Source organism: Balaenoptera acutorostrata, chromosome 20 (assembly GCF_949987535.1).
Source record: "Balaenoptera acutorostrata chromosome 20, mBalAcu1.1, whole genome shotgun sequence".
NCBI lineage: Eukaryota > Metazoa > Chordata > Mammalia > Artiodactyla > Balaenopteridae > Balaenoptera > Balaenoptera acutorostrata.
In genome coordinates this window covers 46696270-46718436 of record NC_080083.1, presented here as the reverse complement: position 1 = coordinate 46718436, position 22167 = coordinate 46696270, and the positions used below count along the sequence as shown (strand labels likewise).

The window sequence follows — 22167 nt, the reverse complement described above, 5'->3', positions numbered from 1 at the left end:
GCTCGCCTCCCTCCAGCTCAGCCCAGCACCAAACCTACCCACCTCCTGCCTCCCCCAGCACAGGCCCAGGGCTGCATGATTCCAAGTGATTATATAGTGACAGTGCCACCTGTGGAAGGGGACCTAGAGGCAGAGACAAGCCCGGAGTGGGAGGCGTGAGGGAGAGGTCCGAGCACCGCCCTCGTCCCACTCCCAACAAACTGGCTCCCCCCTTCAGGTTTCCGTTATAAACAGCGCGTGCGCAGGCGCGCGCGTGTGCAGGCACGCGTGCGCAGGCGCGCGCGTGTGCAGGCGCACGTGCGCAGGCGCCCCGAGCCGCGCACGCGCAGTAAAGGTAGGATGGTGGTGTTGGTACCTTTTGTGGTTCCCATCGTGGGTGACAAAACCTTGCTGGTGTGGGAGCTGAGCTGTGGACCCACGGCCGAGGCCTTGCAAGTGAGCCGAGCCGGGGCAGAGGGAGGGGTGGAGGAAGCCACCTCGCGCCTCAGTAACTGGGCGCCCCGGGGTACTGCTTCAGCACCTCATCTGCCTGCAGTCTCTGCTGAGAGGAATCTTAGTTCTAGAGCCGACCTGAGTAGTCAGCTCGCCCCCACAGATTTTTGAGAGATAGTTCCCAACAGCCGGCATTGCCTCCTAATGCTTCTCGAAGCTTAGGATTTCAGAGGGAAAGCTGTTCCTGAAATGAGAAGTGTTTGGAGTTGCAGGATCACCACAGTTGCCTGCGGCGAAGGGCTGGGGGAATAGAAAGGAACGGGCGGTTTGGCTTCCTGGGCGTGAAATTTCCTGCACTTACTTAGCATGGGCCCACCCTACAGCATTCTCTGTTCACAGTCTTCTCCCAGTTTGGCCTTCTGTATTCGGTCCGAGTCTTCCCAAACGCAGCAGTGGCCGGTCCTGTGTTCTATGCCATCATCGAGGTTTATTCAGCAAGGGATGCCCACAGAGCCCAAAAGGCATGCGACCAGAAGCAGCTTTTTCAGACATCTCCAGTGAAGGTGGGTCCAAATGTGGAATTCCTCGCTCTACTGGGATGAAGTGCTGAATTTAAAACGAATAGGCCATCGGGAATTCCCTGGCGGTCCAGTGGTTAGGACTTTCACTGCTGAGGGCCCGGGTTCAATCCCTGGTCCGGGAACTAAGATCCCAAGGTGGGGGGGGGGGGCGGGGGGCGGAAATAAAAGGCCAACGTTTGTACAGCACTGTGGTGTACAGAATGCTCTCAGATGCACTGCTCCACTGATCCCCCAGTTCCCCAGTTCTTTCTTTCTTTTTTTTAGATGAAGAAACTCGAACTCAGGATGGTTAAGTGACTTACTTAAGGTTTATGACAGTAAATGTGGAAACTAGAGGCCAAACCCAAACTGAACTGATGTTAAACCCCATGTCATTTTATGCTGCCCCTTAATTTAAGAAATCTTCACAAGAGTCTTCCTTATATTTACTTTTATGTAGATTTCAAATGTGTGAGGTCGACAAATTGTTTTTTAAATTAATTAATTAATTTATTTTTGGCTGCGTTGGGTCTTGTTGCTGCGCGCCGTCTTTGTCTAGTTGCGGAGAGCGGGGGTTGCTCTTCGTTGCGGTGCGTGGGCTTCTCATCGCGATGGCTTCTCTTGTTGTGGAGCACGGGTTCTAGGCACGCGGGCTTCAGTAGTTGTGGCTCACGGGCTCTAGAGCTCAGGCTCAGTAGTTGTGGCACACGGGCTTAGTTTGTCTGCGGCATGTGGGATCTTCCCGGACCAGGGATCGAACCCGTGTCCCCTGCATTGGCAGGCGGACTCTTAACCACTGTCCCACCAGGGAAGTCCCAAGCTTGACAAACTTTTGTCAGATGTAACATAAAGGAGGCTTCATCATCATCATCACTCTCAAATTGCCTATTCAGAACTCCCTTCAGATTCCAGAAGATGGTTAAAATAGTCTTTAATGCTTTGTAGAAACCTTATTCCATATTAACATGCCATCCAATTTTACTTCCCCAGAATTAAGATTTCATTATGTGCCTCCTCCATTCAGCCACCATTCCTTTTTCAAGGACCTTTTCAATGCCTCTGAATAAGTGAGTGAGGCTTCGATTTCCCAGACCTTTCACTTTATAATTGTGTGTCTTCTCTGATTGGCTTCTTGCTCTGGCTACTTCCTACTGACCTTGCTGCCTATTCTCACCCCTATTTCTTTACTCACTGATTTCACCTTTATTGAATCTGAGAACTCTCCTCAGATGTGACTCCAGGTACACTACCTCCCACTTCTGTACCCTGTTTAACACCCTCTTCAATCCTGGCTGTACTCCCTGGGATTGAAATGATTTCGTGTCAGACCTTCTTTAATTTGTGGACCCTACGACCATTTCACATAACCCCTCAGATATTACGGATGGTCCTGGAAAGATTATGAAACAGTTACTTGGTATCAGTTGTGAGTAATGAGTTCTTTTCTTATATTGGACATTAAGACCATTCCATAAGCTTAGGTTCTGAGATTGTCACAGCATAAAGCCCGTCACTGATAGAGTAATGAGGAAAATGTTCTACAAGTCACTATAGACTTGAGAGGAAAGGGCATTCGTATTCGATTTCTTTATTTAATGCAGAGCCTTAGTTTACTACCCGCACCCCCGAAATTGTTACCTACTTTAATTATGCGTTCTCTTTAAATTTTATTTATTTATTTATTTGGTTGCACCGGGTCTTAGTTGCAGCAGGCGGGCTCCTTAGTTGCGGCTCAAGGGCTCCCCAGTTGCGGCACGTGGTTCCCCCAGTTGCAGCAGGCAGGCTCCTTTAGTTGTGGCTCGCAGGCTCCTTAACTGTGGCGTGCAAACTCTTAGTTGCAGCATGCACGTGAGACCTAGTTCCCTGACCAGGGATCGAACCCGGGCCCCCTGCATTGGGAGCACGGAATCTTAACCACTGCACCAGCAGGGAAGTTCCAATTATGTCTTCTTTTATTCATTAGCAGGCAAATATACTTCTTATCTTTTTTCCCCTGTATTTTTTATAAATACAGACAAGAGAATAACATCTTCAAATAAAATGAAGGAAAGGCCTAATGTATCTGAGTTTTTCTCAGTAGCACGAAGGGAAATGTTTGCCAGCAAGAACTGTGGCAAGGTTATCCCAGATGTCAACTGTCTCTACTACCCAGGGGCTCAGAGCCCTTCTGAAGCTTCCTAATTGTCCAGGACAGCTCCATTATGACTCACCATACAGGGCCTAGCTTCCCTGTTTTAAATGTTGCGACACTCAGCATTTAAAAATTAGTCTTCATTTCTCCTTCCCAGCAGGCAGCTTCAGTTGGAGAAAGTAATTTCATTGTCTTATGTACTCATTCATTCACTCAGTCAACAGACCATCCCTCCTCTATTATGTGCCAAGATGTATGCTTGTTTCTGGTAACAAGGAAAGAATAATATATGGTTCCTTCAAGCACTTAAGGAGCTCATAAACTAGTGACAGAGGAAGATGCACAAACACATCAATAAAGAATTAACAATGCTTTGACTTTATTTGTATTATTTGAATGTTTATGACTATATTTACATACTGCACCCTGTTCAAAATGGAAATAGACATTTAAGAAAGAACTAGTGATGTAAAAACTCCACAGTAATATGTAAGTTATTTAGAGAGTTAAGACTGGAAATATTTGCACTCTCAAAGAAGCTTGTTAATGCAGATGAACCTCTAATTCTTTTGGTTGCTTTATTTACATTTATCGAGGTATACGTATTCCCTCTTCTAACAGGGGTTAGTAACTTGGGGAGGGGGTGCTACAGATTAAGGTCCTAATTCAGTGGCAGGTCCATCTTATCTCCTCTTCAGGTCATATTCTCAAGCAGGAGCTACAGGATGAGACGACTAAAACAGTTCACTTCCTTTGCTTACCCCCAGCCCCATAACAGGCTTCTGCTGGGCTTCCTTGCTTGCTTTCATCATCACTTTCACCACCAGAGGTCAGGGAACCTTCCGGTTAATCAGGGGCCCTGGAAATGATGCAGAAAAGTACTGACTTAAAAATAATAAATAACATTTATTTAGGGCTCACTGTGAACTCATTGCTTAAAATGTCCTACTTAATCTTCACAACCACTCTATGAAATTGGTATTGATAAATCTCAGGTATATCCAAAATAAGTCTCTGTGTAGGGTTGTGATATTTTTAGGTCTTTTATGTCTTCAGGTTCGTCTCGGCACCAGACATAAGGCGGTTCAACATAATACGCTTGCCCCAAACAGCTCCAGATGCCAAGAATTGGCAAATTACTACTTTGGTTTCAATGGGTGGTCAAAAAGGATCATCAAGGTAAACTCTGTAGATTTTCTTTGACTAACCAGACTCCTTTCAACATTGAACTCCTAGACTTGAGAGAGAAGAATGGAACAGGGCTATGGGGAGGAGATGTGAGAGGCTTCCACACGGAAGTATCTGAGCATTGGCCTGCCACCTAGAATTAGTGATAATCTCAATGACTTGGATGGTGGTGTCCATAATTTTCTCCAGTATTTGTATGGTATATAATACAAAAGAGTTGTCCCTATCTAGTCATTCATGTGCAAGTCTCACTTGATTTTGAAGCTATAGCATACCTCAACTATTACCTGGGATTGCTGGAGTTTAGTTTTAATTTCTAACAACAGAATATTTGGAAGTCTAGCCTTTCATTCAAAATCCTAACAGCTTCAGGATCTTTCTAACCTTGAAGAAAGGGAAAATGAAGATATTGTGACACCACTTCAGAAGCAATAGCCTGAAGTTCTTCTGTGCTTCAGAGGTGGTGTTGCCCTCCCACGAGTGCAGGAGTCCTGGAGTTGGCATGGCTGAGGAAGGAACCTTTGGGTAAGTTGGAGGAAGGTCTGTTTTCCAGTATGTGTGTGGGGGGGGAGGTGAGGGAGTGGGATTGCTCTTTTTTCCTTTCTTTCTGAAACTCAACTTTTCAGATACATCATCACCTTTTCTAAGCAACTAAAGCCCTGGGCAGAATTTTTCTGCCTGACAATATAGGTTTTTATCTTAGGCGATACCTGACAGCACCTTAAACTTTAGAATTTTAGAACTGACTGCCTGCCAAGAAGCTTAGGAGGAGGGAAAATTAGTTAGTTTTTGTTTTTGCTTTTTGTTTTTGGTTAATAATCTGTTTTGTGCTAAAATAGTCCTTCAAATACAGATGTCTTCTGGCCTTCAGTTATCCCAACAAAATCATTGTCTAAAGATTGAAATAAACTCTTGTGTAAATGTTCAGTCCTTTGCCTCCTATAGAAGGGCCTGAGTGGAAAAAGTAAATGTAGATCCCTAGAAAGGGGATTCCGATTGGTACTGAGTTTTTTCCTAGAATCCATGGCACTTGGGCTTAGGGTTTTAAGTCAGAGGCAGGGCTGTTAGCGAATGGAGTAGAGGAGGCTCCACCATCCACCTGAGTGGGTGATGGTTGAGGAGAGGCCAGATCATCTGCACTACCACCAAGTCTATCTCACTGTATGAATCCAGCCCTTTAGGCACAGGAGAGCAGGGTCTGTAGCAGTGTAGCCTCAGCTTGTCCATTTGAAATCTGTGAGTAATATGAGATTTGTGCCACGTCCTTGGTTTGCATTTCCCGTCTAGTTAGTATTTTAGGAACTTCCAGAATAGATCTGAGCAGTGAAACTGTGCCATGCCAGGGTACACCTACAACAGAGACATTCAGCTGTACCCCAGTGTTGTGCCTGCCCTTAATCACTAAGGTAGTGAGCTAAGATTCACAGATGCTTTTTTAGTTTTAAACATATAACCTAGAAATCAGTTATTCAGATGGCAGGCATTTTAAATTCATCTCTTTTGGTTGGATTTAGGGTCATTATCATTCCTTATGAAAAGGAAGGTAACCCAGAAGCTTGCTATTCAGAAGGCTATGACAGATGCATTCCAGAAACTGCTGATTGTGGTTTTAGGTAAGACCTTTTTGACTGTCCTTGAAGTGCTTCAGTTTCAGTGAGCAAAGAAACTTATTTGAAAAGTTAATTGGATGAAAGTAATGGTTATCTAAAACATTACATATTCTTTCATTCACCAGATGCTGTCACAGCAGCAGTCTTAAATTTGTTCTTTGTGGCATTTATGAGAAAAACGACAGCAACTATTATTGTCCCCAGTGTTGAGATGTAGAATGACTTGCCTCAGTTCATACAGAAAGTGTTTGGTCCCGTTCTTCCTCAATTGCTTGCTTATCATACAGAATAGTGCAGTGATTATAAGCCTTGGACACCTGTGTTTGAGTCCTAACTTTGTCTCTTAGATTTTGTTGTTGTTGTTGTTGTTGCAATTTTAGGTTTTTCTAGCCAGAGACATCTGAAGGTATTGAATATCTCTAAGCTGCAATTTCTTTATCTGCAAATAGGGTTAGTAATTCAGCTCATCACCTAATGGGGGATATTGTAAGAGTAAATGAGATGATGAATGTAAAAAGCTTAGAACTATGCCTGAAACATAGTAAGCAGACAAAATATATTGACTATTATTATTATCGTTGTTGTTTTCTTGTTGAAGAGTTTATTAGATTATGTTTTTGGAATCAGTTTAATTTCAGTTTTCATTTCTGATATATTGGGTGAATATGATTCTTATATAATAATCGGCTACGTTTTTGTGAGCCTTGAAAGTGGTCATGCTACTGAATAGCGTTGATTGTGTTCCCTATCGAGTTATACAGCGGTGAGAATGTGACAGGCTGTGCCCAAAGGAAACTCTATGATTAGTAGATTCCCGGAACAGAATTGCTCCCCTGCTTCACAGCCCTGCAGGCGTAGAGACTGAGAAATCCTAGCTAAGTTGTCAGAGACCTTATTTGCTTGTAAGAGTTGACCGTGGATTGGTCTTGGCCTTCCAGGCTGGGCAGTCCTTCCAGTGAAGTTTGACTTCCCTGGTCATCAGGCAGAATCTCCATCAGCTGTCAACTCTGGGTAACAACCTTTAAGAACCAAACTAAATGTCTGGGTTGTTTGTCCCTAATATGCAAAGGTATTCCTTATATGTACTCAAAACTCCTTAGACCAAAAAGCCTGGTGGCTCTAGCTTGCCTTGAGGAAAGCTGTATTGTCCAAAAGGCACATGGGCCAGTTTCTGCCAGTAGAGCGTTCAAATGCTCTCTCTCTCTGTCTGTGTCTCCAAAGCTTTGTTCATTGTATCTGGTAGAATTTTGGTCCCAAGGAGTAGGCACTTGCCTTGCTTCTAATATGAAGTATCTATTATAGTCCAGTGGTATCTATCCCAGGTTTGAACTCACTTTGACCCCCACCTAATGCCTTCCTATTTACTTGTATTGTGATTGAACATTTTTGTTTCCACAGCTTTTCATTCCTTTGTCATTATTCCTTAGTTCTTATTTCTAAGATCATAAAGGTTTTTGAACCAAAGTTGACACTTCTTATATATTTTTTCACAAATAATTATGATTAAAAACTGATGTGTCAGATGAGGGAACTTCTAGGAAAATGCTCTTATTTTCTGCTTTTAGAAATCAAAAGAATGTCTAATTATTGGGTGCTACCATTGTATACAGGAAGTTTTAGAACAAGAAAACTTCTGAATTGATCCTTGTTAACTTTATTTCAGAAAGTGGTAAAATAGCTGTGGCATATAGACCCTGTGAAGAGGTCACCGATGATGCTAGAACCGAAGAGGAACTACAGGATTTAATTCAAGTATGTGGAGATAAAAACTCAAGGGGTACACAGCCAGTGTAGCCGTAATTCAAAACAACCAGCAGGATTTGGAAGACTTTGGCATGTCTACTCAGCTCTGTCATCCTTTGGAAAATGTGAAACTCTGAATCTGCTTTTGAGGCAGGGAATTTCTAGGACTTCTCCAAGTCCCGAGCCTTGTCTCTGGCCCCTTACTTGAAGTTTGGAGAGCAGGATTGAGGGCCATCAGTGTACGTCTACAGTTGTGGACACAGGAGAAGACACAGGCCTTTTAGAACTCCCCTCAAATAGAATTGCAGGGATTTGGGAACAAAGTAACTATGGCCTTAAGTGTGATTATGCTACAGTGTTTAAAAACTATTCATGCCTTTCAAGTAAGGTATATTACCCAGATCTCAGCATCTCATATATATCTTGTGTTAAATGTTTTGCAGAAGAACCTTTCTGTAAATCAATTATATGGATGCCTCGAATTAGGGATTAAGTTGTCAATGTAATTGCTAAAAGAAAACATTAATGTACTGCATATAGGATTTTTTTTTTTTTAAAGTATTTATTTATTTATTTATGGCTGCGTTGGGTCTTCGTTTCTGTGCGAGGGCTTTCTCTAGTTGCGGCAAGCGGGGGCCACTCTTCATCGCGGTGCGCAGGCCTCTCACTATCGCGGCCTCTCCCGTTGCGGAGCACAGGCTCCAGACGCGCAGGCTCAGTAATTGTGGCTCACGGGCCCAGCCGCTCCACGGCATGCGGGATCCTCCCAGACCAGGGCTCGAACCCGGGTCCCCTGCATTGGTAGGCAGATTCTCAACCACTGCGCCACCAGGGAAGCCCTGCATATAGGATTTTTATTAAAAAGGAGCAAAAAATGTGTTTCATGTCATTGAGAGCTTAATTTGGGGCTAGATTTCTGATTACTTAACTCACCCCAATGTTGCAAAGTTTGTTTTGAAGGGAAGAAAGTAGAGAAAGAAAAGGTGGTTATGTTCTGAAAAATGTAAAAATTTTGAAAGTTTTTCCTGTACAAAATAATTAATTTAATTCAATTTAAATCAGTCAAGGAAACTTCAAACATATCCATGTTTGGGCTTTAAGAAGTCTAACTTCCTGTGAAATGTGAGAGGAAAGGATTCCGTATTGGTACTAAAGATTTCGGAAACCTGATTATAACAACAGATCCATTCCTAAATGAGGCCAATCTTGGAATCAGTTCCATTTAGAAACCATTATGTGCTAGGCACTGGAAATAAGATGAAGCTCCTTCTCTCTTGGGGTTTAGGTGTTAAAGGTGTACCAGACAATTAAAAAGGACTAAAATTAAATAGATTACGAAAAGGACTGTGAAGAAAGTAAACTGGGTGCTAGTTAGAGTATTTCAAGAAAATTACTTAACATGCTGACTTTAACATTCTAAGTGTCTTCTCCGTGTGTGCACACAGGGTAGACCTCTGAAAAGTGACACTGTAGTTTTTTCTAGATTGATGGCTCTGTTGAGACAAGGTGGGATGGGGGAAGTTTTCCCATGCTAATGTAAAGGGCCATTCACTTGGTTTTAGACTCTCTTTCCCAGAATGAATTGCTCACCTGCCCCAAAGCCCTCCTACAGAAGTTCTGGAGTCATCACTGATTCAGTGGTAACCCCTAATAATAGAGTGGTGAATTAATCATGAGACGTGAATACTGAGAGTTTGGAGGAAATGGCAACATTTTAGAATAACTGTAAGGTGTGTTCCCCTCCCGCCACCCTAACTGGTGCTCATTTTGCAGGTCAGCTACTTTTCTTGTCAGCCGTGTGGCCAAAGGGGAGAAGAATGCCTCTCAGACTTGAGCTTTGAGGAGGAAGAGTTCACATTGCCAGAACTGGACTAGCACTTTTGAATTTCCCAGAATGCCAGGTCCTGTGGTTTCCTTGGGAAGCTCTGCATCCTTCCCAACCCCCCGCCACCCCTGGGCCGCTGGAGTTTGGGGCCACTCGGGTCTGCAGCCCAAATCCCGCCTCATTGTTTGGGGCCAGGGAGGGCAGGGAGGGCTTGGGAAGAGGGCCCGGCAGGAGGTAATTGTCGCTTTTGCAAGGGGAAGAATGGCTTGCGCCCTGGGGACTCTGGGAAAAAGGCCCACTCTGGTGGCGCGCATTGGATCTCCCCAGGGACCTAATAATGGTGGTGGTGGAAATAAACACGTCGTAAATAACGGGTGGGACGTTAGGCGGGGGAGGGGCACGCGGTTGCTGACGTGAGCCCTGGCGTCGGCGCTGGCATAGCGGTTCAGCTCGGACGCAGGATGTGGCTCCGGCTCCTCAGTGGCCTGGGTCACTGCGCCTGGGAGCCGCCGCGTGTTATGTCCCGGCTGCGCCTTTGGTTGCCACGGCTCTTCGTCATGTGGCAACAACTGTGGCTAGTAGTCCTGGCAGTTCAGCCTCCGGAGTGGGCCCTGGACCCCGTCCAGGTGACACCCAACCCCGCGCGGCTGACCGAGGCTTGGTCTTCATACGTCTCAGACCCCCCTCCCAAGTTGCCCCATGCCCTTACACCCCTGGCAGAAGCCGGGGGCTTTAATTATTTGACGTCCTCGTCTCCAGTCCAGATGTTGGCCCCGCCTCATCAGGAGTTGACTGAGACTGAGGTTCCACACCCGGACACGGATTCGGTTGGAGAGCTGCCTACAGGGCCAGATCAGTTTGCTGTTCCACAGCAGGATGTGAGTAATGAGCAAACCCAACATCAAAAGCTCCCAGAGGAAGTTCCAGTGCTGGATTGGAATCAGAATCAGGCCTTGGTTCTGCCTTCTCGACATAAAAGACTAAAAACAGAGCTCTAGATCAGGCTGAAGGTCATCAATCATTTGAAATAGTTTTTCCACCTCTAGGTATTAAGAGCTCAATTTTTTGCTGCGTTGGGTCTTTGTTGCTTTGCGTGGGCTTTCTCTAGTTGTGGCGAGCAGGTGCTACTCTTTGTTGCGCTGCACCGGCTTCTCATTGGATGGCTTCTCTCGTTGCAGAGCACAGGCGCTAGGTGCGTGGGCTTCAGTAGTTGTGGCACACAGGCTCTAGAGTGCAGGCTCAGTAGCTGTGGCGTACGGGCTTAGTTGCTCCGCGGCATGTGGGATCTTCCCGGACCAGGGATCGAACCTGTGTCCCCTGCATTGGCAGGCAGATTCTTAACCACTGAACCACCAGGGAAGTCCCAATTCCAGTATTCTTAATCTTTTGTGTAGATCCATATTCCAATCTGGTGTCATTTTGCTTCTGCTTAAAAATACTTCTTTTAACATTTCTTATAGTGAAAGTCTGCTAGTAATGAATTCTTTCAGCTTTTGTATGTCTGAGATAGTCTTTATTTTGCTTTTGTTTTGACAGATCTGGGTATAGAATTCTACCTTGATAGAATTCAATTCACTACTTTAAAGATGTTATTCCACTGAGTTCTCGTTTACATTGTTTCCAACAAGAATTCTGCTGTCATTGTTATCTTTGTTCCTCTATATGTAGTGTATAGTTTTTTCCTCTGGCTGCTTTAAAAGTACAGGGCTTTCTCTAGTTGTGGCAAGCGGGGGCCACTCCTCATCGCGGTGCGCAGGCTTCTCACTATCGCGGCCTCTCTTGTTGCGGAGCACAGGCTCCAGACGCGCAGGCTCAGTAATTGTGGCTCATGGGCCCAGCTGCTCCGCGGCACGTGGGATCCTCCCAGACCAGGGCTTGAACCCGTGTCCCCTGCATTGGCAGGCAGACTCCCAACCACTGCGCCACCAGGGAAGCCCTCAACACAATTTTATTTTTTTGGCCGTGCCACACAGCTTGTGGGATCTTAGTTCCCCAAGCAGGGATTGAAGCCGGGCCACAGCAGGGAAAGTGCCGGGTCCTACCACTAGACCACCAGGGAACTCCCCGAAACAATTGTTCTTACTAATTATATTACTCCCTTCTCCCCCAGAAGTGGACAGTAAAGGCATTTTTAATCTCCTTTTACAGGTGAGGAAAAACAAGATCAGAGGTGTAAGTGCTATGACCCTAGTGCCCCGATCTCCTGTCCCCAGTTTGGGGCTCTCTGCAAGCCCATGCTCCTCCTTTCTCATGACCCTTCCCTCCTCCTTGACCCTCACCAAAAATACTTTTAATCCTTTTGGAAGAGAAGCCCAGCTACACAATGGTACACATTACCTTCACACAGTCAGAAGCTTTGGATGGTTCCCCAAGTAAAGCTGGAAATACTAGAAGGAAAATGAAATGAAAGCAAAGTAGCCATCTGACAGAAGTTGCTTTTTCCCTTCTGCATTTTACGACCTCAAGTATTATTCCACTGATTTGTTGAACGTTCCACATTGGCATACAGTCTGGCAAATCTCTTAACTTATAGCCCAGATCCCTGCCCAAATTTTAGCAAAGAGCCAGGGCGGATATAGTGTTTTTTTCTGTATAGAGCCTTCTGTTACGGGGGCTGGGATATATGGAAGCAGGGACTGAGCAAAGGACTCGGTGGGTGGGTGGAGAAGGACATGTCCAGATGACGACCTGTTTGTGGCGGTTGTTGTCGTGGTCATCTGTGACAGTAGCAAGAACGCAAGCACACTGAAGAGGTGGAGAGAGGAAGCCTCACACTCCTCTGCCTCTGAGGCAGGACAGGATGGGGTATGTGAATGTGAGGAGTCACAGTAGATCTGCAGAGAGTCCAGCTGAGTAGGGGAGTATTTGTCTTCCAGCCTTGGCTTTTCTTGAGTACTGGCCTCTGGGAACCAGTGGAGTAATCCTGAATATAGTTACTATATTTCACACTACAGAATTTTCTGAGTAGATAGCCACTTTTTCAAGAGATATCTTTTTCACATTTTGTTGTTGCCAGTCATAGGCTTAAGTGTGGGCTTCTTTTTCTCCTAAGTGGCACTCAAACGTTGACTGATTCCTAATTCATTTGGCTTTGGACTGACAAAAATCTGTCCTATCAGTCTTCAATGATCAAAAACAGTCTCTTCTTTTTTGACAGACGAAGAAACATCTCTTGGGAATGCAGAAGGATCGTTGATGAAGGTGTTACAAGCCCGGAAGAAGAACAACAGCACCGAGCTGATTATTGAGTCAGAGAGGGCATCCTCAGATAAAAGTGCTGTCAGCTTGTCAGGCTTCATGAATGAGCAGCTGGACTTTAATAATAAAAGTGATATTATCAGTGCACGAAATTACATACTGCCTTACATCTCAGAGGGAAATCTAGGAGATGTGGAATCAACATTATTACCATTCCTTCAACTTCTTTTTTCAAATATACAAGATGGAGATACGCCCCTGGGCCTTTTGAAAAACAATACAAGGAGCCCTTCTGTTAAGCCTGTACACAAGAATTCGACTCATAAAAATAAATTGAGGAAACTCCATTTTCTGGAAAATGTGTTAGATGCAGAAACTCAAGAAAAATTTGATGAGGTTAAAAAGGAAGAAAAACCTGCCACGCGTACACGTTCCAACCTTTTAAGTGCCATGTTTAAACGCTACCTCTTTCAAAAGAAATTGGAAACTGCCCAACCACAGAAAGACAGCCCAGCAAAGATTGAGAGTACCGAGGAAAAGCTGCTGAGAGTGAACAGGGTCCTCAAGGGCCCAAGGGGCCTACAGAAAATGCACCTCCAAGCAGTGGGAGATGAGAGCGTCAGGAGGAAACAGAATGCCCAGCCATCTGTGGCGAGCACTGCTGAAGAAAGAAGGCTCAGGAGGCCATCCCCAGGAAAGCTGAAACAGCTTCTCGGTGCAGAGGCCCAGGAAGCTGGTGGGAAAGTCCTGAAATGCGGATTCTTCATTCATAAAATAATACAAGGCAGCAGGCTCCTCTACCCTGAAACAGTACTTCAAGGTCAGGCCTTCTGCCTCCATCCCTCCAAAGTCCCCATCTGAGGTTAAAAGCAAATCAAAAGACTTATCCAACACTATACTTGTTTTAGAGGATGCAAAGGCTAGAGTTAGAAATATTAAGGATTTTGAACTAATCTCACATTCTGGGAAAAAATACATCTTCCATAAAATTAGGACTCATCGGGTCCAGAGAAAACCCAAAGTCAAAAGGAGTCGAAAGTTCAGAAAGAAAAGTTCACTCAATAGAATGATGCTTGCAAGCCCTCCGTTCTCTGTAGTGAGGAGTCTCATAAATTCCCCTCCGCGAGAAGCTGTTTCACCTTCAAGAGAAGTGACTTCTCAGGAAAATCCTTTTCCAGAATTATTTTCTCTTTCAGACCCTTCTACAGAAAACACTACTTCAGAAAACAATACTGCACAAAATGTTTCTGAAGTAGTTATTTCTTCAGGAAACTCTACTCTGCCCGGAGGAACCGGCCCTGAAAACACTACCCATAAGGATGTCTCCACTACACATTCTGCTGTTGCTGCAGACAACAGTATGCCACCTGTTCAACACACCAACGAAACACAATGGGAGCACCACAACATGGGCACTGAATTATCCTCTAAGCCCACAGGCTTCACTTTCCCAGGGCTCACGTCCCCGGGTGATCAAGTTGAAACTCAGCTAAACTGGCAGCTACGGTCCCTCATCCCCAACAATGACGTGCGAAGGCTCATTTCTCATGTTATCCAGACTTTGATAATAGAGTGCTCGGACACCCACGTGCAGCTGGCCTGTGCCAACCTCATCTCTAGAACAGGCCTCCTGATGAAGCTTCTCAGCAAGCAGCAGGAAGTAAAGGTGTCCAAAGCGGAATGGGATACGGGCCAGTGGAAAAGTGACAACTATATCAGTGAGAGCACAGAAGCCCAGAGTGAGCAGAAAGAGCAGGAGTCAAGTGAGGTGAGGAGAACCCCTGAAACATGGGACCTGGACTTTTACTCAGTTTAGGACATGCCATGGACGTGCCCAAGCAGGAATACCACGGGCTCCTAGTCTGTATCTTATCTTCAGCCATGACACTGGCTAAGACAGTGATCTCCCACTTTGCTCATTGAGAGAGTGTGCCACTATTCCTAGGGTAGACGAGAAAAGGACGTAACGCAAGATAAATAAATTGTAGAAGAAAATGCTAATGATAAGATTAATAACATTAAATTTGGCTTGTTCTTATAGAAGCTACTCGCCTGAAAGGATTGGGTTTTATAGTAGTTTAAGAATAGTTAGCTATTGTTTAGAATAGGTTTAAGAAGAGTTAGCTTTCATCCCTTCTATCTCCTTGTTTGTAAAAAATTGTTATTTATTTTTTTAGCTCACAAAAGAAGTTCCAGGATATGGCTATAACAACAAACTCATCTTGGCAATATCTGTAACTGTAGTAGTGACGATTTTGGTTACACTTCTCTGTCTCATTGAGGTAAGGACAATAATTCATTCAGATTCAGAACCCACAAGCTGAGAATCAAAGCCATCTTTCCACCTACTACTACTTGATTCTTCTCTTTAGTCATGAGGACTGAGATACACTTTGTTATTTTACTGAAAAGTATATTCCCAGGATTTTTTTTCTTTATTCTTTTTTTCTTTTGGCTACATTATGTCTTCATTGCAGTGCGTGGGCTTCTCACTGCCGTGGCTTCTCTTATTGTGGAGTACCGGCTCTAGGCACGCGGGCTCAGGAGTTGTGGCGCACGGACTTAGTTGCTCCGCAGCATGTGGGACCTTCCCAGACCAGGGATCGAACCCGTGTCCCCTGCACTGGCAGGCGGATTCTTCACCACTGCGCCACCAGGGAAGTCCCCATAGGATTTTGAAAGAAACTCCACTCCCAGGAGATCTCTATGGAATTGGATCCATGATAACAAGCCATTGGACTATTTTGACAAGTTAAGTTTATAAGAAGGCCAGAGTTGACATGATAGTAAAATTTCTTCAACTCAAAAACTATGCTGATTTGATGTACTCGCCAGTCACTCTCATTCTACTGTTTATTTCTTTCCTTGTTGGCTGAAGTGATGAGAGACGTATGATCTCCACACTCATGGAGCTATCAGTCACCCTGGGAGGGCTAAAAGGACATGCCTAAAAGATCAAAGTGTGATCTCGTCAAATCCTTAGACTTACTTAACAGCTTGCTTCTCCAGTGTATTAGGAATTGCGTAGGTAGGTTCCATTAAAACACTGCAAGTAAAATCCTGCAGCAGGCTACCCTAAAGCATGTCATATTTATAGTAGCCTATTCCTGGAGCTAGCCTGTTTATCTTTTCTTCAGTTACATAATAGTTTATTAATTTTCCCAGCAGACAGTGGCTAACATTAAAAGAGTGATTTTAATAAGCTGGCAATCTTGATTCTACCCTACCAGTCCAACCTACTTTATTTACCTTTTCTCTTGTAATGGCAGCCCTCCATTGCAGCCAAAGCAGCTCCTCAGTATACGCTAGTTACACCACATCCATGCCTGCTTTTGTCTGTGCCTTTGGCCATCTAAAATTCCTTGATTTTGCTTTGCCTGTGGAAGTCCTATGAACCTCTCAAAAGCCAACTCAAGTTCAGATATCTTTCTTCATAAAGCCTTCCCTGAATACTCCAGCCCTCCTGATCCTAGTCCTGTGAGGTTTGTCACCATTTCTTAGGGGCCATAGCAAAGCAGTCCCCTCCCCTCAGAGCTCACAAAAGTGGGAAGCAGTTTTTTAAAAGGCAGCCCCCCAAGAGAGAAACAGCAAGGTTAGCACATCATGGAGCTGAGCAGAGATGTGTAAGGACCAATGGCTTCCTGGCCTATCAGACTTGAATAAAACCTGACATGATGTACTAACTTCTAAAGAGAAATGAGTCTATCTGCAGGAGGGTTGGTCAGTAGTGAAAGCATAGAAAAGGTGAGGAGAGACCAACATGGGCAGCGCCCATCCTCCCATTGCCCGAGAGTAGAGATGGCACCTTAGGCAGCAGAACTGAAGAGTCAGGCCCACTAGCCAGGCTGTGCCTGTTGAGGAGATGGATGCATCCAGCTACCTCAGGCCTTCCCATTAAATTCTGGATTCAGCTGGTTCCTTTTCTAATTCTGTTGTCACCAAGTAGCCTTCGATTGTGTGATTGTGCTTTAGTGTGCCACGGAGGCCTGTCTCCACAGAAGGTAATTCTCTGACTGTGTAGACACGGATGCCCTGTGTGTAGAACAGATGTATTTCTCATTGTCAAGTAATAATTTGGCATTCTGATTTTTGATCAATCCTGTGATATTGATAAAGTGAGACTGCCACAACAGGAAGACGCGAGTTGTCTCTTGGTGAGGAAGAGTATGATTTCTGAGCCTAGGAGGCTGGGGACTAGCATGGGGTCAGCTTGCTAATCATTGGCCATTGCCCAGACTGTACCCTCTACATCTCCAGGTGGCATGTGGCCTTTTGCTTTTTTAGAATTTCTGTAAAGTCCCCTTTTTATTGTTTGTAACTTCTCTAGAGTTTAACCTTGCATTTGTTTTGTTTTGTTTTGTTTTGTTTTGTTTTGGCCTGCGGGATCTTAGTTCCCCAAGTAGGGATTGAACTTGTACCCTAGGCAGCGAAAGCGAGGAGTCCTAACCGTTATTTCCTCTCCCCACTTATATGATAAGCTCTTCGAGGACAGGGGCCATGCAGTGTTCTTCCTATGGTAGACACTAATGGTGCTCAACGGAAGAGAGGTGAGGCGTTATGTCAATTCCACAGTGAGGAATCATGCAACCGAATATTTATTTGAAGTAGCATCGAGTCCAGCAATAGACCCATGTGTTCTTAAGACTTCTGAAATGTCATGTTTTAATATTCCAATCAGTGGGGGAAAATGAATAAATGGTGATAGACTAGCTGCCTAACTATTTGGGGGGTAAAGAATAGCAGATCCCCATTTTTCATCTTAAATAAACATATTTCCATAAATGTGAAAAAAGACCACATAAAGGTATTAGAAGGAAATAAAAGCAGTATTTTTATAATCTTTTATAATCTTCAGAGCCTGATGCCACAAGCAGAGCCTTTGATATAGTCCACCATCTTGTCTGTGACACCAGCTTAGCACTGATTCATGCCAAGCGTAAGATGAAGAGTTTTCCATATATTGTCTGATTTAATGCCCACAGTTCTGTGAAGATGATATTACTATCCCTCCTTCATAGATGAAGGAGATCAATGTAAGGCCCCAGTGGCCAAACCAAAAGCAGAAGCCAGTTTCACCCGACTGCAAAGCTTGTGCTCCCTACTCCACTCTTTTGTCTTGTCTCCTTAGAGACAAAAACACTGGAAAGATTCGAAACACTGAAATTCAATGAAAACCAGTATTTCTTTACTATAAAGAGTTTTTTGTTTGTTTGTTTATTGGGGGTTGCGGGGTTTGGCCATGCTGTGCAGCTTGTGGGATCTTAGTTCCCTGACCAGGGATTGAACCTCGGGCCACAGCAGTGAAAGCGCCATGCCCTAACCACTGGACCACCAGGGAACTCCCAAGAGTTTTATAAGTCAACAAGAAGAAGACAAACAGTCCAGGGGAAAAGGGGGCAAGGGCTGTGCAGAGTAGGAGGTGTGTTGACAGTCTGCCACCATATCTGCCCGTCCTCTCCTCATGGCTCATGTGGGGTGGCTTTTGTTAGCCAGGCCTTTGTCACCTCATGACGTAAAAATAATCTCTAATATTTTCTTCAAGTACTTTTGTAATCTGTCTAGAATTTGTTGTATTTGTTTTTTAGTGTGGTTGAGGCAGGGGATCTAACTTTTCCCCCCCTACAGGAAGATCTAATTGTTTTCAAATCTTTCACTGAATGGTTTATTCTTTCTTCCCTGGTCTCATATACTATCTACATCTGGACTCTATTCTGTGATCCAGTTACCTTGTCCTGTACCAGTACCAATATCACACTGCTTAATTCCAGTTGCTCTATAACATATTTTATATCTGGTAGGGCAAGGTCCTACTCTTTGACCTTGTTTTTCATACATTTCATAACTATTCTTACACATATTCTCTACCAAGTGTCAGCTGGCCAGGTTTTATTTAAAAATTATTTTGGATATAAATGGATTGCATTGAATTTGTAGGTTAATTTGATGAGAATTGACCTCTTTACAACATTCTAGGAGGATGGTATCTCATGCCATGTAGTACTTCTTCTTAATGTCCTTCAGAAAAGTTTTAATATTTTCATCACATAGGTCTTACAAAGTTTTGGTTAAGTTTATTCCTAGGTACTTTATGCATTTTTATTGATAGAGTAAACGGGATGTTTCTTCTGTTTCTTAGTGAGTTATTTGTGTTATATGGGAAAGCTATTGAGGCTTATATGTTGATCTCTTGATTTTGTATGTAGCCATCTTACTCATGTTACTTCCAATAAAATTTCGGTTGATTCTTTTGGTCTTTTTAGGTCCCTCATTTCATATGCAAATGTGTTTGTCTCTTCCTTTCCAATACTTCGTTTTTCTTTTCGTACTGATTAAGACCTCCTCCACATTGATCGATAGTAGCAGTAATGATGGGCATCCTACTCTTGTTGTTGACTCTAAAACAAGGCTTAGGTTTCTGCTAGATACTTTTCTTTTCTTTTCCTACTTCTAAGAGTTTTTATTAGGAACGACCTGTTGAACGTTATCTAAAGCAGTCAATAAAATATATCGCCAGCTGCATGCAAGACCCTAAGTTAGGTACTGTGGAAGAGGCAAAGGATTATTAAACAGGGTAGAATTCCTTTCCTTAAAAAAGTTATCATCTCACTGGGTAGATAAGATTTAAAGTAAAAGGGAATGAATAAGGATTTGGAAATAGTTGTAATGGATAATCATGATCATGTTTTCTTTCAAAACAGATTTATTCTCATCGAATTGCAAAAGGGGAAGATAAAAAAAGAAGCAGAAGGTAAATATTGGTCTTTTAAAGCAGAATTTTACAACTAGAGGAGAACTTAGAACTCACCTATTTCAATTTCCTCACCAAAGGCAGGAAGAATGTTTAATTACCCTAATGGTTTACCCTAATTTATTTATCAGCAGAATTAGCTCCCCAGCCCAAGCTGACTTAGAACAGGACTGGCACAGATTCATCTGCTTTCACTAGTCCTTTAAGGAAAGAGGGTGGACGGGGAGAGGTTTTGCTTGCACCTGTTCCTGCTGGCCTGGTGCCTGGTTCCTAGGCATCAGGCCAGGCCAGAGGCCTTCTAGGAGGCTCTGGGGTAGGGAGGGCCACATGGTTGGGGATTTAGGGGCTGGCCTCACTCAAAGCTGACGAAAGGTAGCACATATGAGTCCCTTCTGTAAAGTGGCAAGAAAACTTCCCTTCTCACCCTACTGTTTTTCAGGCCCCTACTCTCTATTCCCTTTATCCAAACCTCATAGAACTTTAACCGGGAGAAACTTTAGACAGTAGTTTGTCTCTTCCTTTTATAATAAGGAAATGGAGAAAGAGAAAGGGAAAGTATCTTGCCCCATGATCACACTGCTAGTGATTATCAAAAAGAAGAGGGTCCCTTTCCACTGAGGACTTCTCTACGGATCACACTGTGCTTGGGCTGTGAGCTCCGTTTTATGTCACAATTCAGTATACACATACTATATGGGCATAAGTAGTTTCTGAAACAAACTTATTGTGCACTCTGATTTTTTTCTACTCTATTTGTATTCAAAAAGAGTATTTCGTGTTTCCCTGCTGGTCATGGCCTTTAAACTGATTTCACAATTCACTGACACCTCAGTGACAGCCTGCAGTATGAAAGGCAGAGAGCTATAGATAACTTTGCTAGTTGGGTTCAGGTGTTTACTTGGTGTGATTCAACTTATAGGATAGGATAGAGCAGCCAGGAAAATAAAAGCACCTTCTCCCCACAGCCACACCCCCAGCAAATGCTGCATGTGCGACTAAGTCCGAAGCGGACTGGTGTGAAGCGCATCTAGAGAGTAACGTGTTTCTGCCCAGCGCCGCTGTGCAGTGTTTTCACTGCACGAGGGCACTTGGCCAAGGGCCAAGAAAGGTGAACGGGGCTGAAAATCCTGCCTATACTCCATGCTAAGCCACATGCAAAGGTCTCCCCGGAGGCACGGGGGTGGGGTGGGGGCCTTTTGGACAGACACAGAGAACTTCTGGAAGGCCAGCATGCATGGAATGATTTTCAAGATCCCGGGTCTGTGGTGATTTTGCTCATTGTGATTATGGACTGAGGTACCCATTTAGTCCTAATAAGACCAGAGATAACACATTGTGAGAGAGATGAAAAATGACTGTAACACTAACTGTGTGTGTTTTCCTCCAAGGGGCTTTTTTCGATTTCTGCTGCGTAAGAGAAGCTCAGGGGAAAGTGAGAGTCAGGTAAATTTGAAGGGGATATAGTACTGTGGCCAGAGAAAGCAGGGGAGATGCTGAATTAATATTTCCCTTTCTGTGTTCCAGGAGGGCTTTTTCGGGAGAAGGCGGCCACTTTGGCTTAGGGATGTGTATAGGCCTCTCAACGCCACACGCAAGGAAAACATGGCACACAAGCTACACGACAGGGAGTCTTCTGATGAGGATGAGATGTACTTCTATAAGGATGTACCATAAATGGTAGGGGACAATTTAAAATTCTCATCTAAAATGAGGAAATCATGAGAACTATCATTGTTCCTTTCAAAAGTAAAAAGCCTTGGCGTTATTCTTCTCACCCCAGGGAAGTCATCAAAGCCCCAGCAGAGAAGCTTCTGGCTGCATATTGGGTTGATGAAGAGGCGGGTGAGGAAAGTGAGACCGCACACGAGACAGCCACAGAGTGAGCCCTGTTCTGCCTCAAGCCACCGGTAAATTTTATTTTCTAATATCGGCTTCTCAGCATTGCTTGTAAAATACTTCTTTTTCTTATATTAAAGTGTATAAATTCATAACCAAGTCTAACCATGTGGTAAGGAATTAAAATGTAAATAGTTGAATATTTATATACCAATAACAGGGGCCTGCAAGAAGAAGCAGAGCTGAAACTAGAATCCCTCATGGTAGCCAGTACTTCCACAAGAGGAAACGTGGGCAAAGGAGGATGAGTAGAAGGATGAAGAGGGGCTTCCCTCCCTTGTTTCCCCAGTATCATCAGTCCCTGGGAACTGGAAAACATACCATCCTCAAGGGGCATAGATGAGTAAATCAAATAGCAGTTTATTCTGGTGCTCTCTCTCCTGGTTCATCAAGTACCAGTTATTTACAACATGCTCGACCTCCTGCCCATAGAGGATCATCTACTTCTGGCCCCTCTCGTACGGTCATTGGGGTTGCCAGAATATTTGGATCACTGGGCCTCCCTCCACTGTGGAGCCAAGGCCTGACTTTTCTCCCAACTTCTCAAACTCATGTACAGATGTGTACCCTGTGTACCAAGGTAGGGGGTTCTCCACCATTTCAAGCTGGTGGAAAATTCCCATTGGGTTGTTTTTTTTCTTTAAAAAAAAAAATCCCAACCGTTGGATAACTAGCAGGGAGATGCCAGAAAGACAGGGTAAAGAAGAATGTGTGAGAGCAGCCATTGCCCAAGACGGCCCTCCTCAGGCCCTGGCCTCTCCTGACCCCACTGCGGGTCAGCTGTGTGCTGCTCGCCTCCCTCCAGCTCAGCCCAGCACCAAACCTACCCACCTCCT

The 22167-nt window shown here is 44.3% G+C and overlaps 1 protein-coding gene and 1 pseudogene across 5 annotated transcripts; both read left to right on the top strand.

The window, feature by feature from the left end:
- The first annotated feature begins 314 nt into the window (after nucleotides 1-314).
- Nucleotides 315-10410, top strand: LOC130705973 (RAD52 motif-containing protein 1-like). Of its 5 annotated transcripts, none has more exons than XM_057536625.1 (8): nucleotides 315-435; nucleotides 816-995; nucleotides 4180-4302; nucleotides 4770-4836; nucleotides 5826-5924; nucleotides 7585-7673; nucleotides 9438-9565; nucleotides 10249-10410. In XM_057536625.1, the coding sequence occupies exons 1-7, from the start codon at nucleotides 340-342 to the stop codon at nucleotides 9537-9539; spliced, it is 756 nt and encodes a 251-aa protein (XP_057392608.1). In that variant the 5' UTR covers nucleotides 315-339; the 3' UTR covers nucleotides 9540-9565; nucleotides 10249-10410. The 5 variants fall into 5 exon arrangements, 3 of the variants coding, with proteins under 3 accessions (XP_057392608.1, XP_057392609.1, XP_057392610.1); XM_057536626.1 differs by having other exon boundaries at nucleotides 322-435; nucleotides 10254-10410; XM_057536627.1 differs by lacking the exon at nucleotides 5826-5924 and having other exon boundaries at nucleotides 322-435.
- A 2606-nt stretch (nucleotides 10411-13016) lies between these two features.
- LOC130705806 (leucine-rich repeat-containing protein 37A-like) lies at nucleotides 13017-21430 on the top strand (annotated as a pseudogene).
- The last annotated feature ends 737 nt before the right edge of the window (nucleotides 21431-22167 follow it).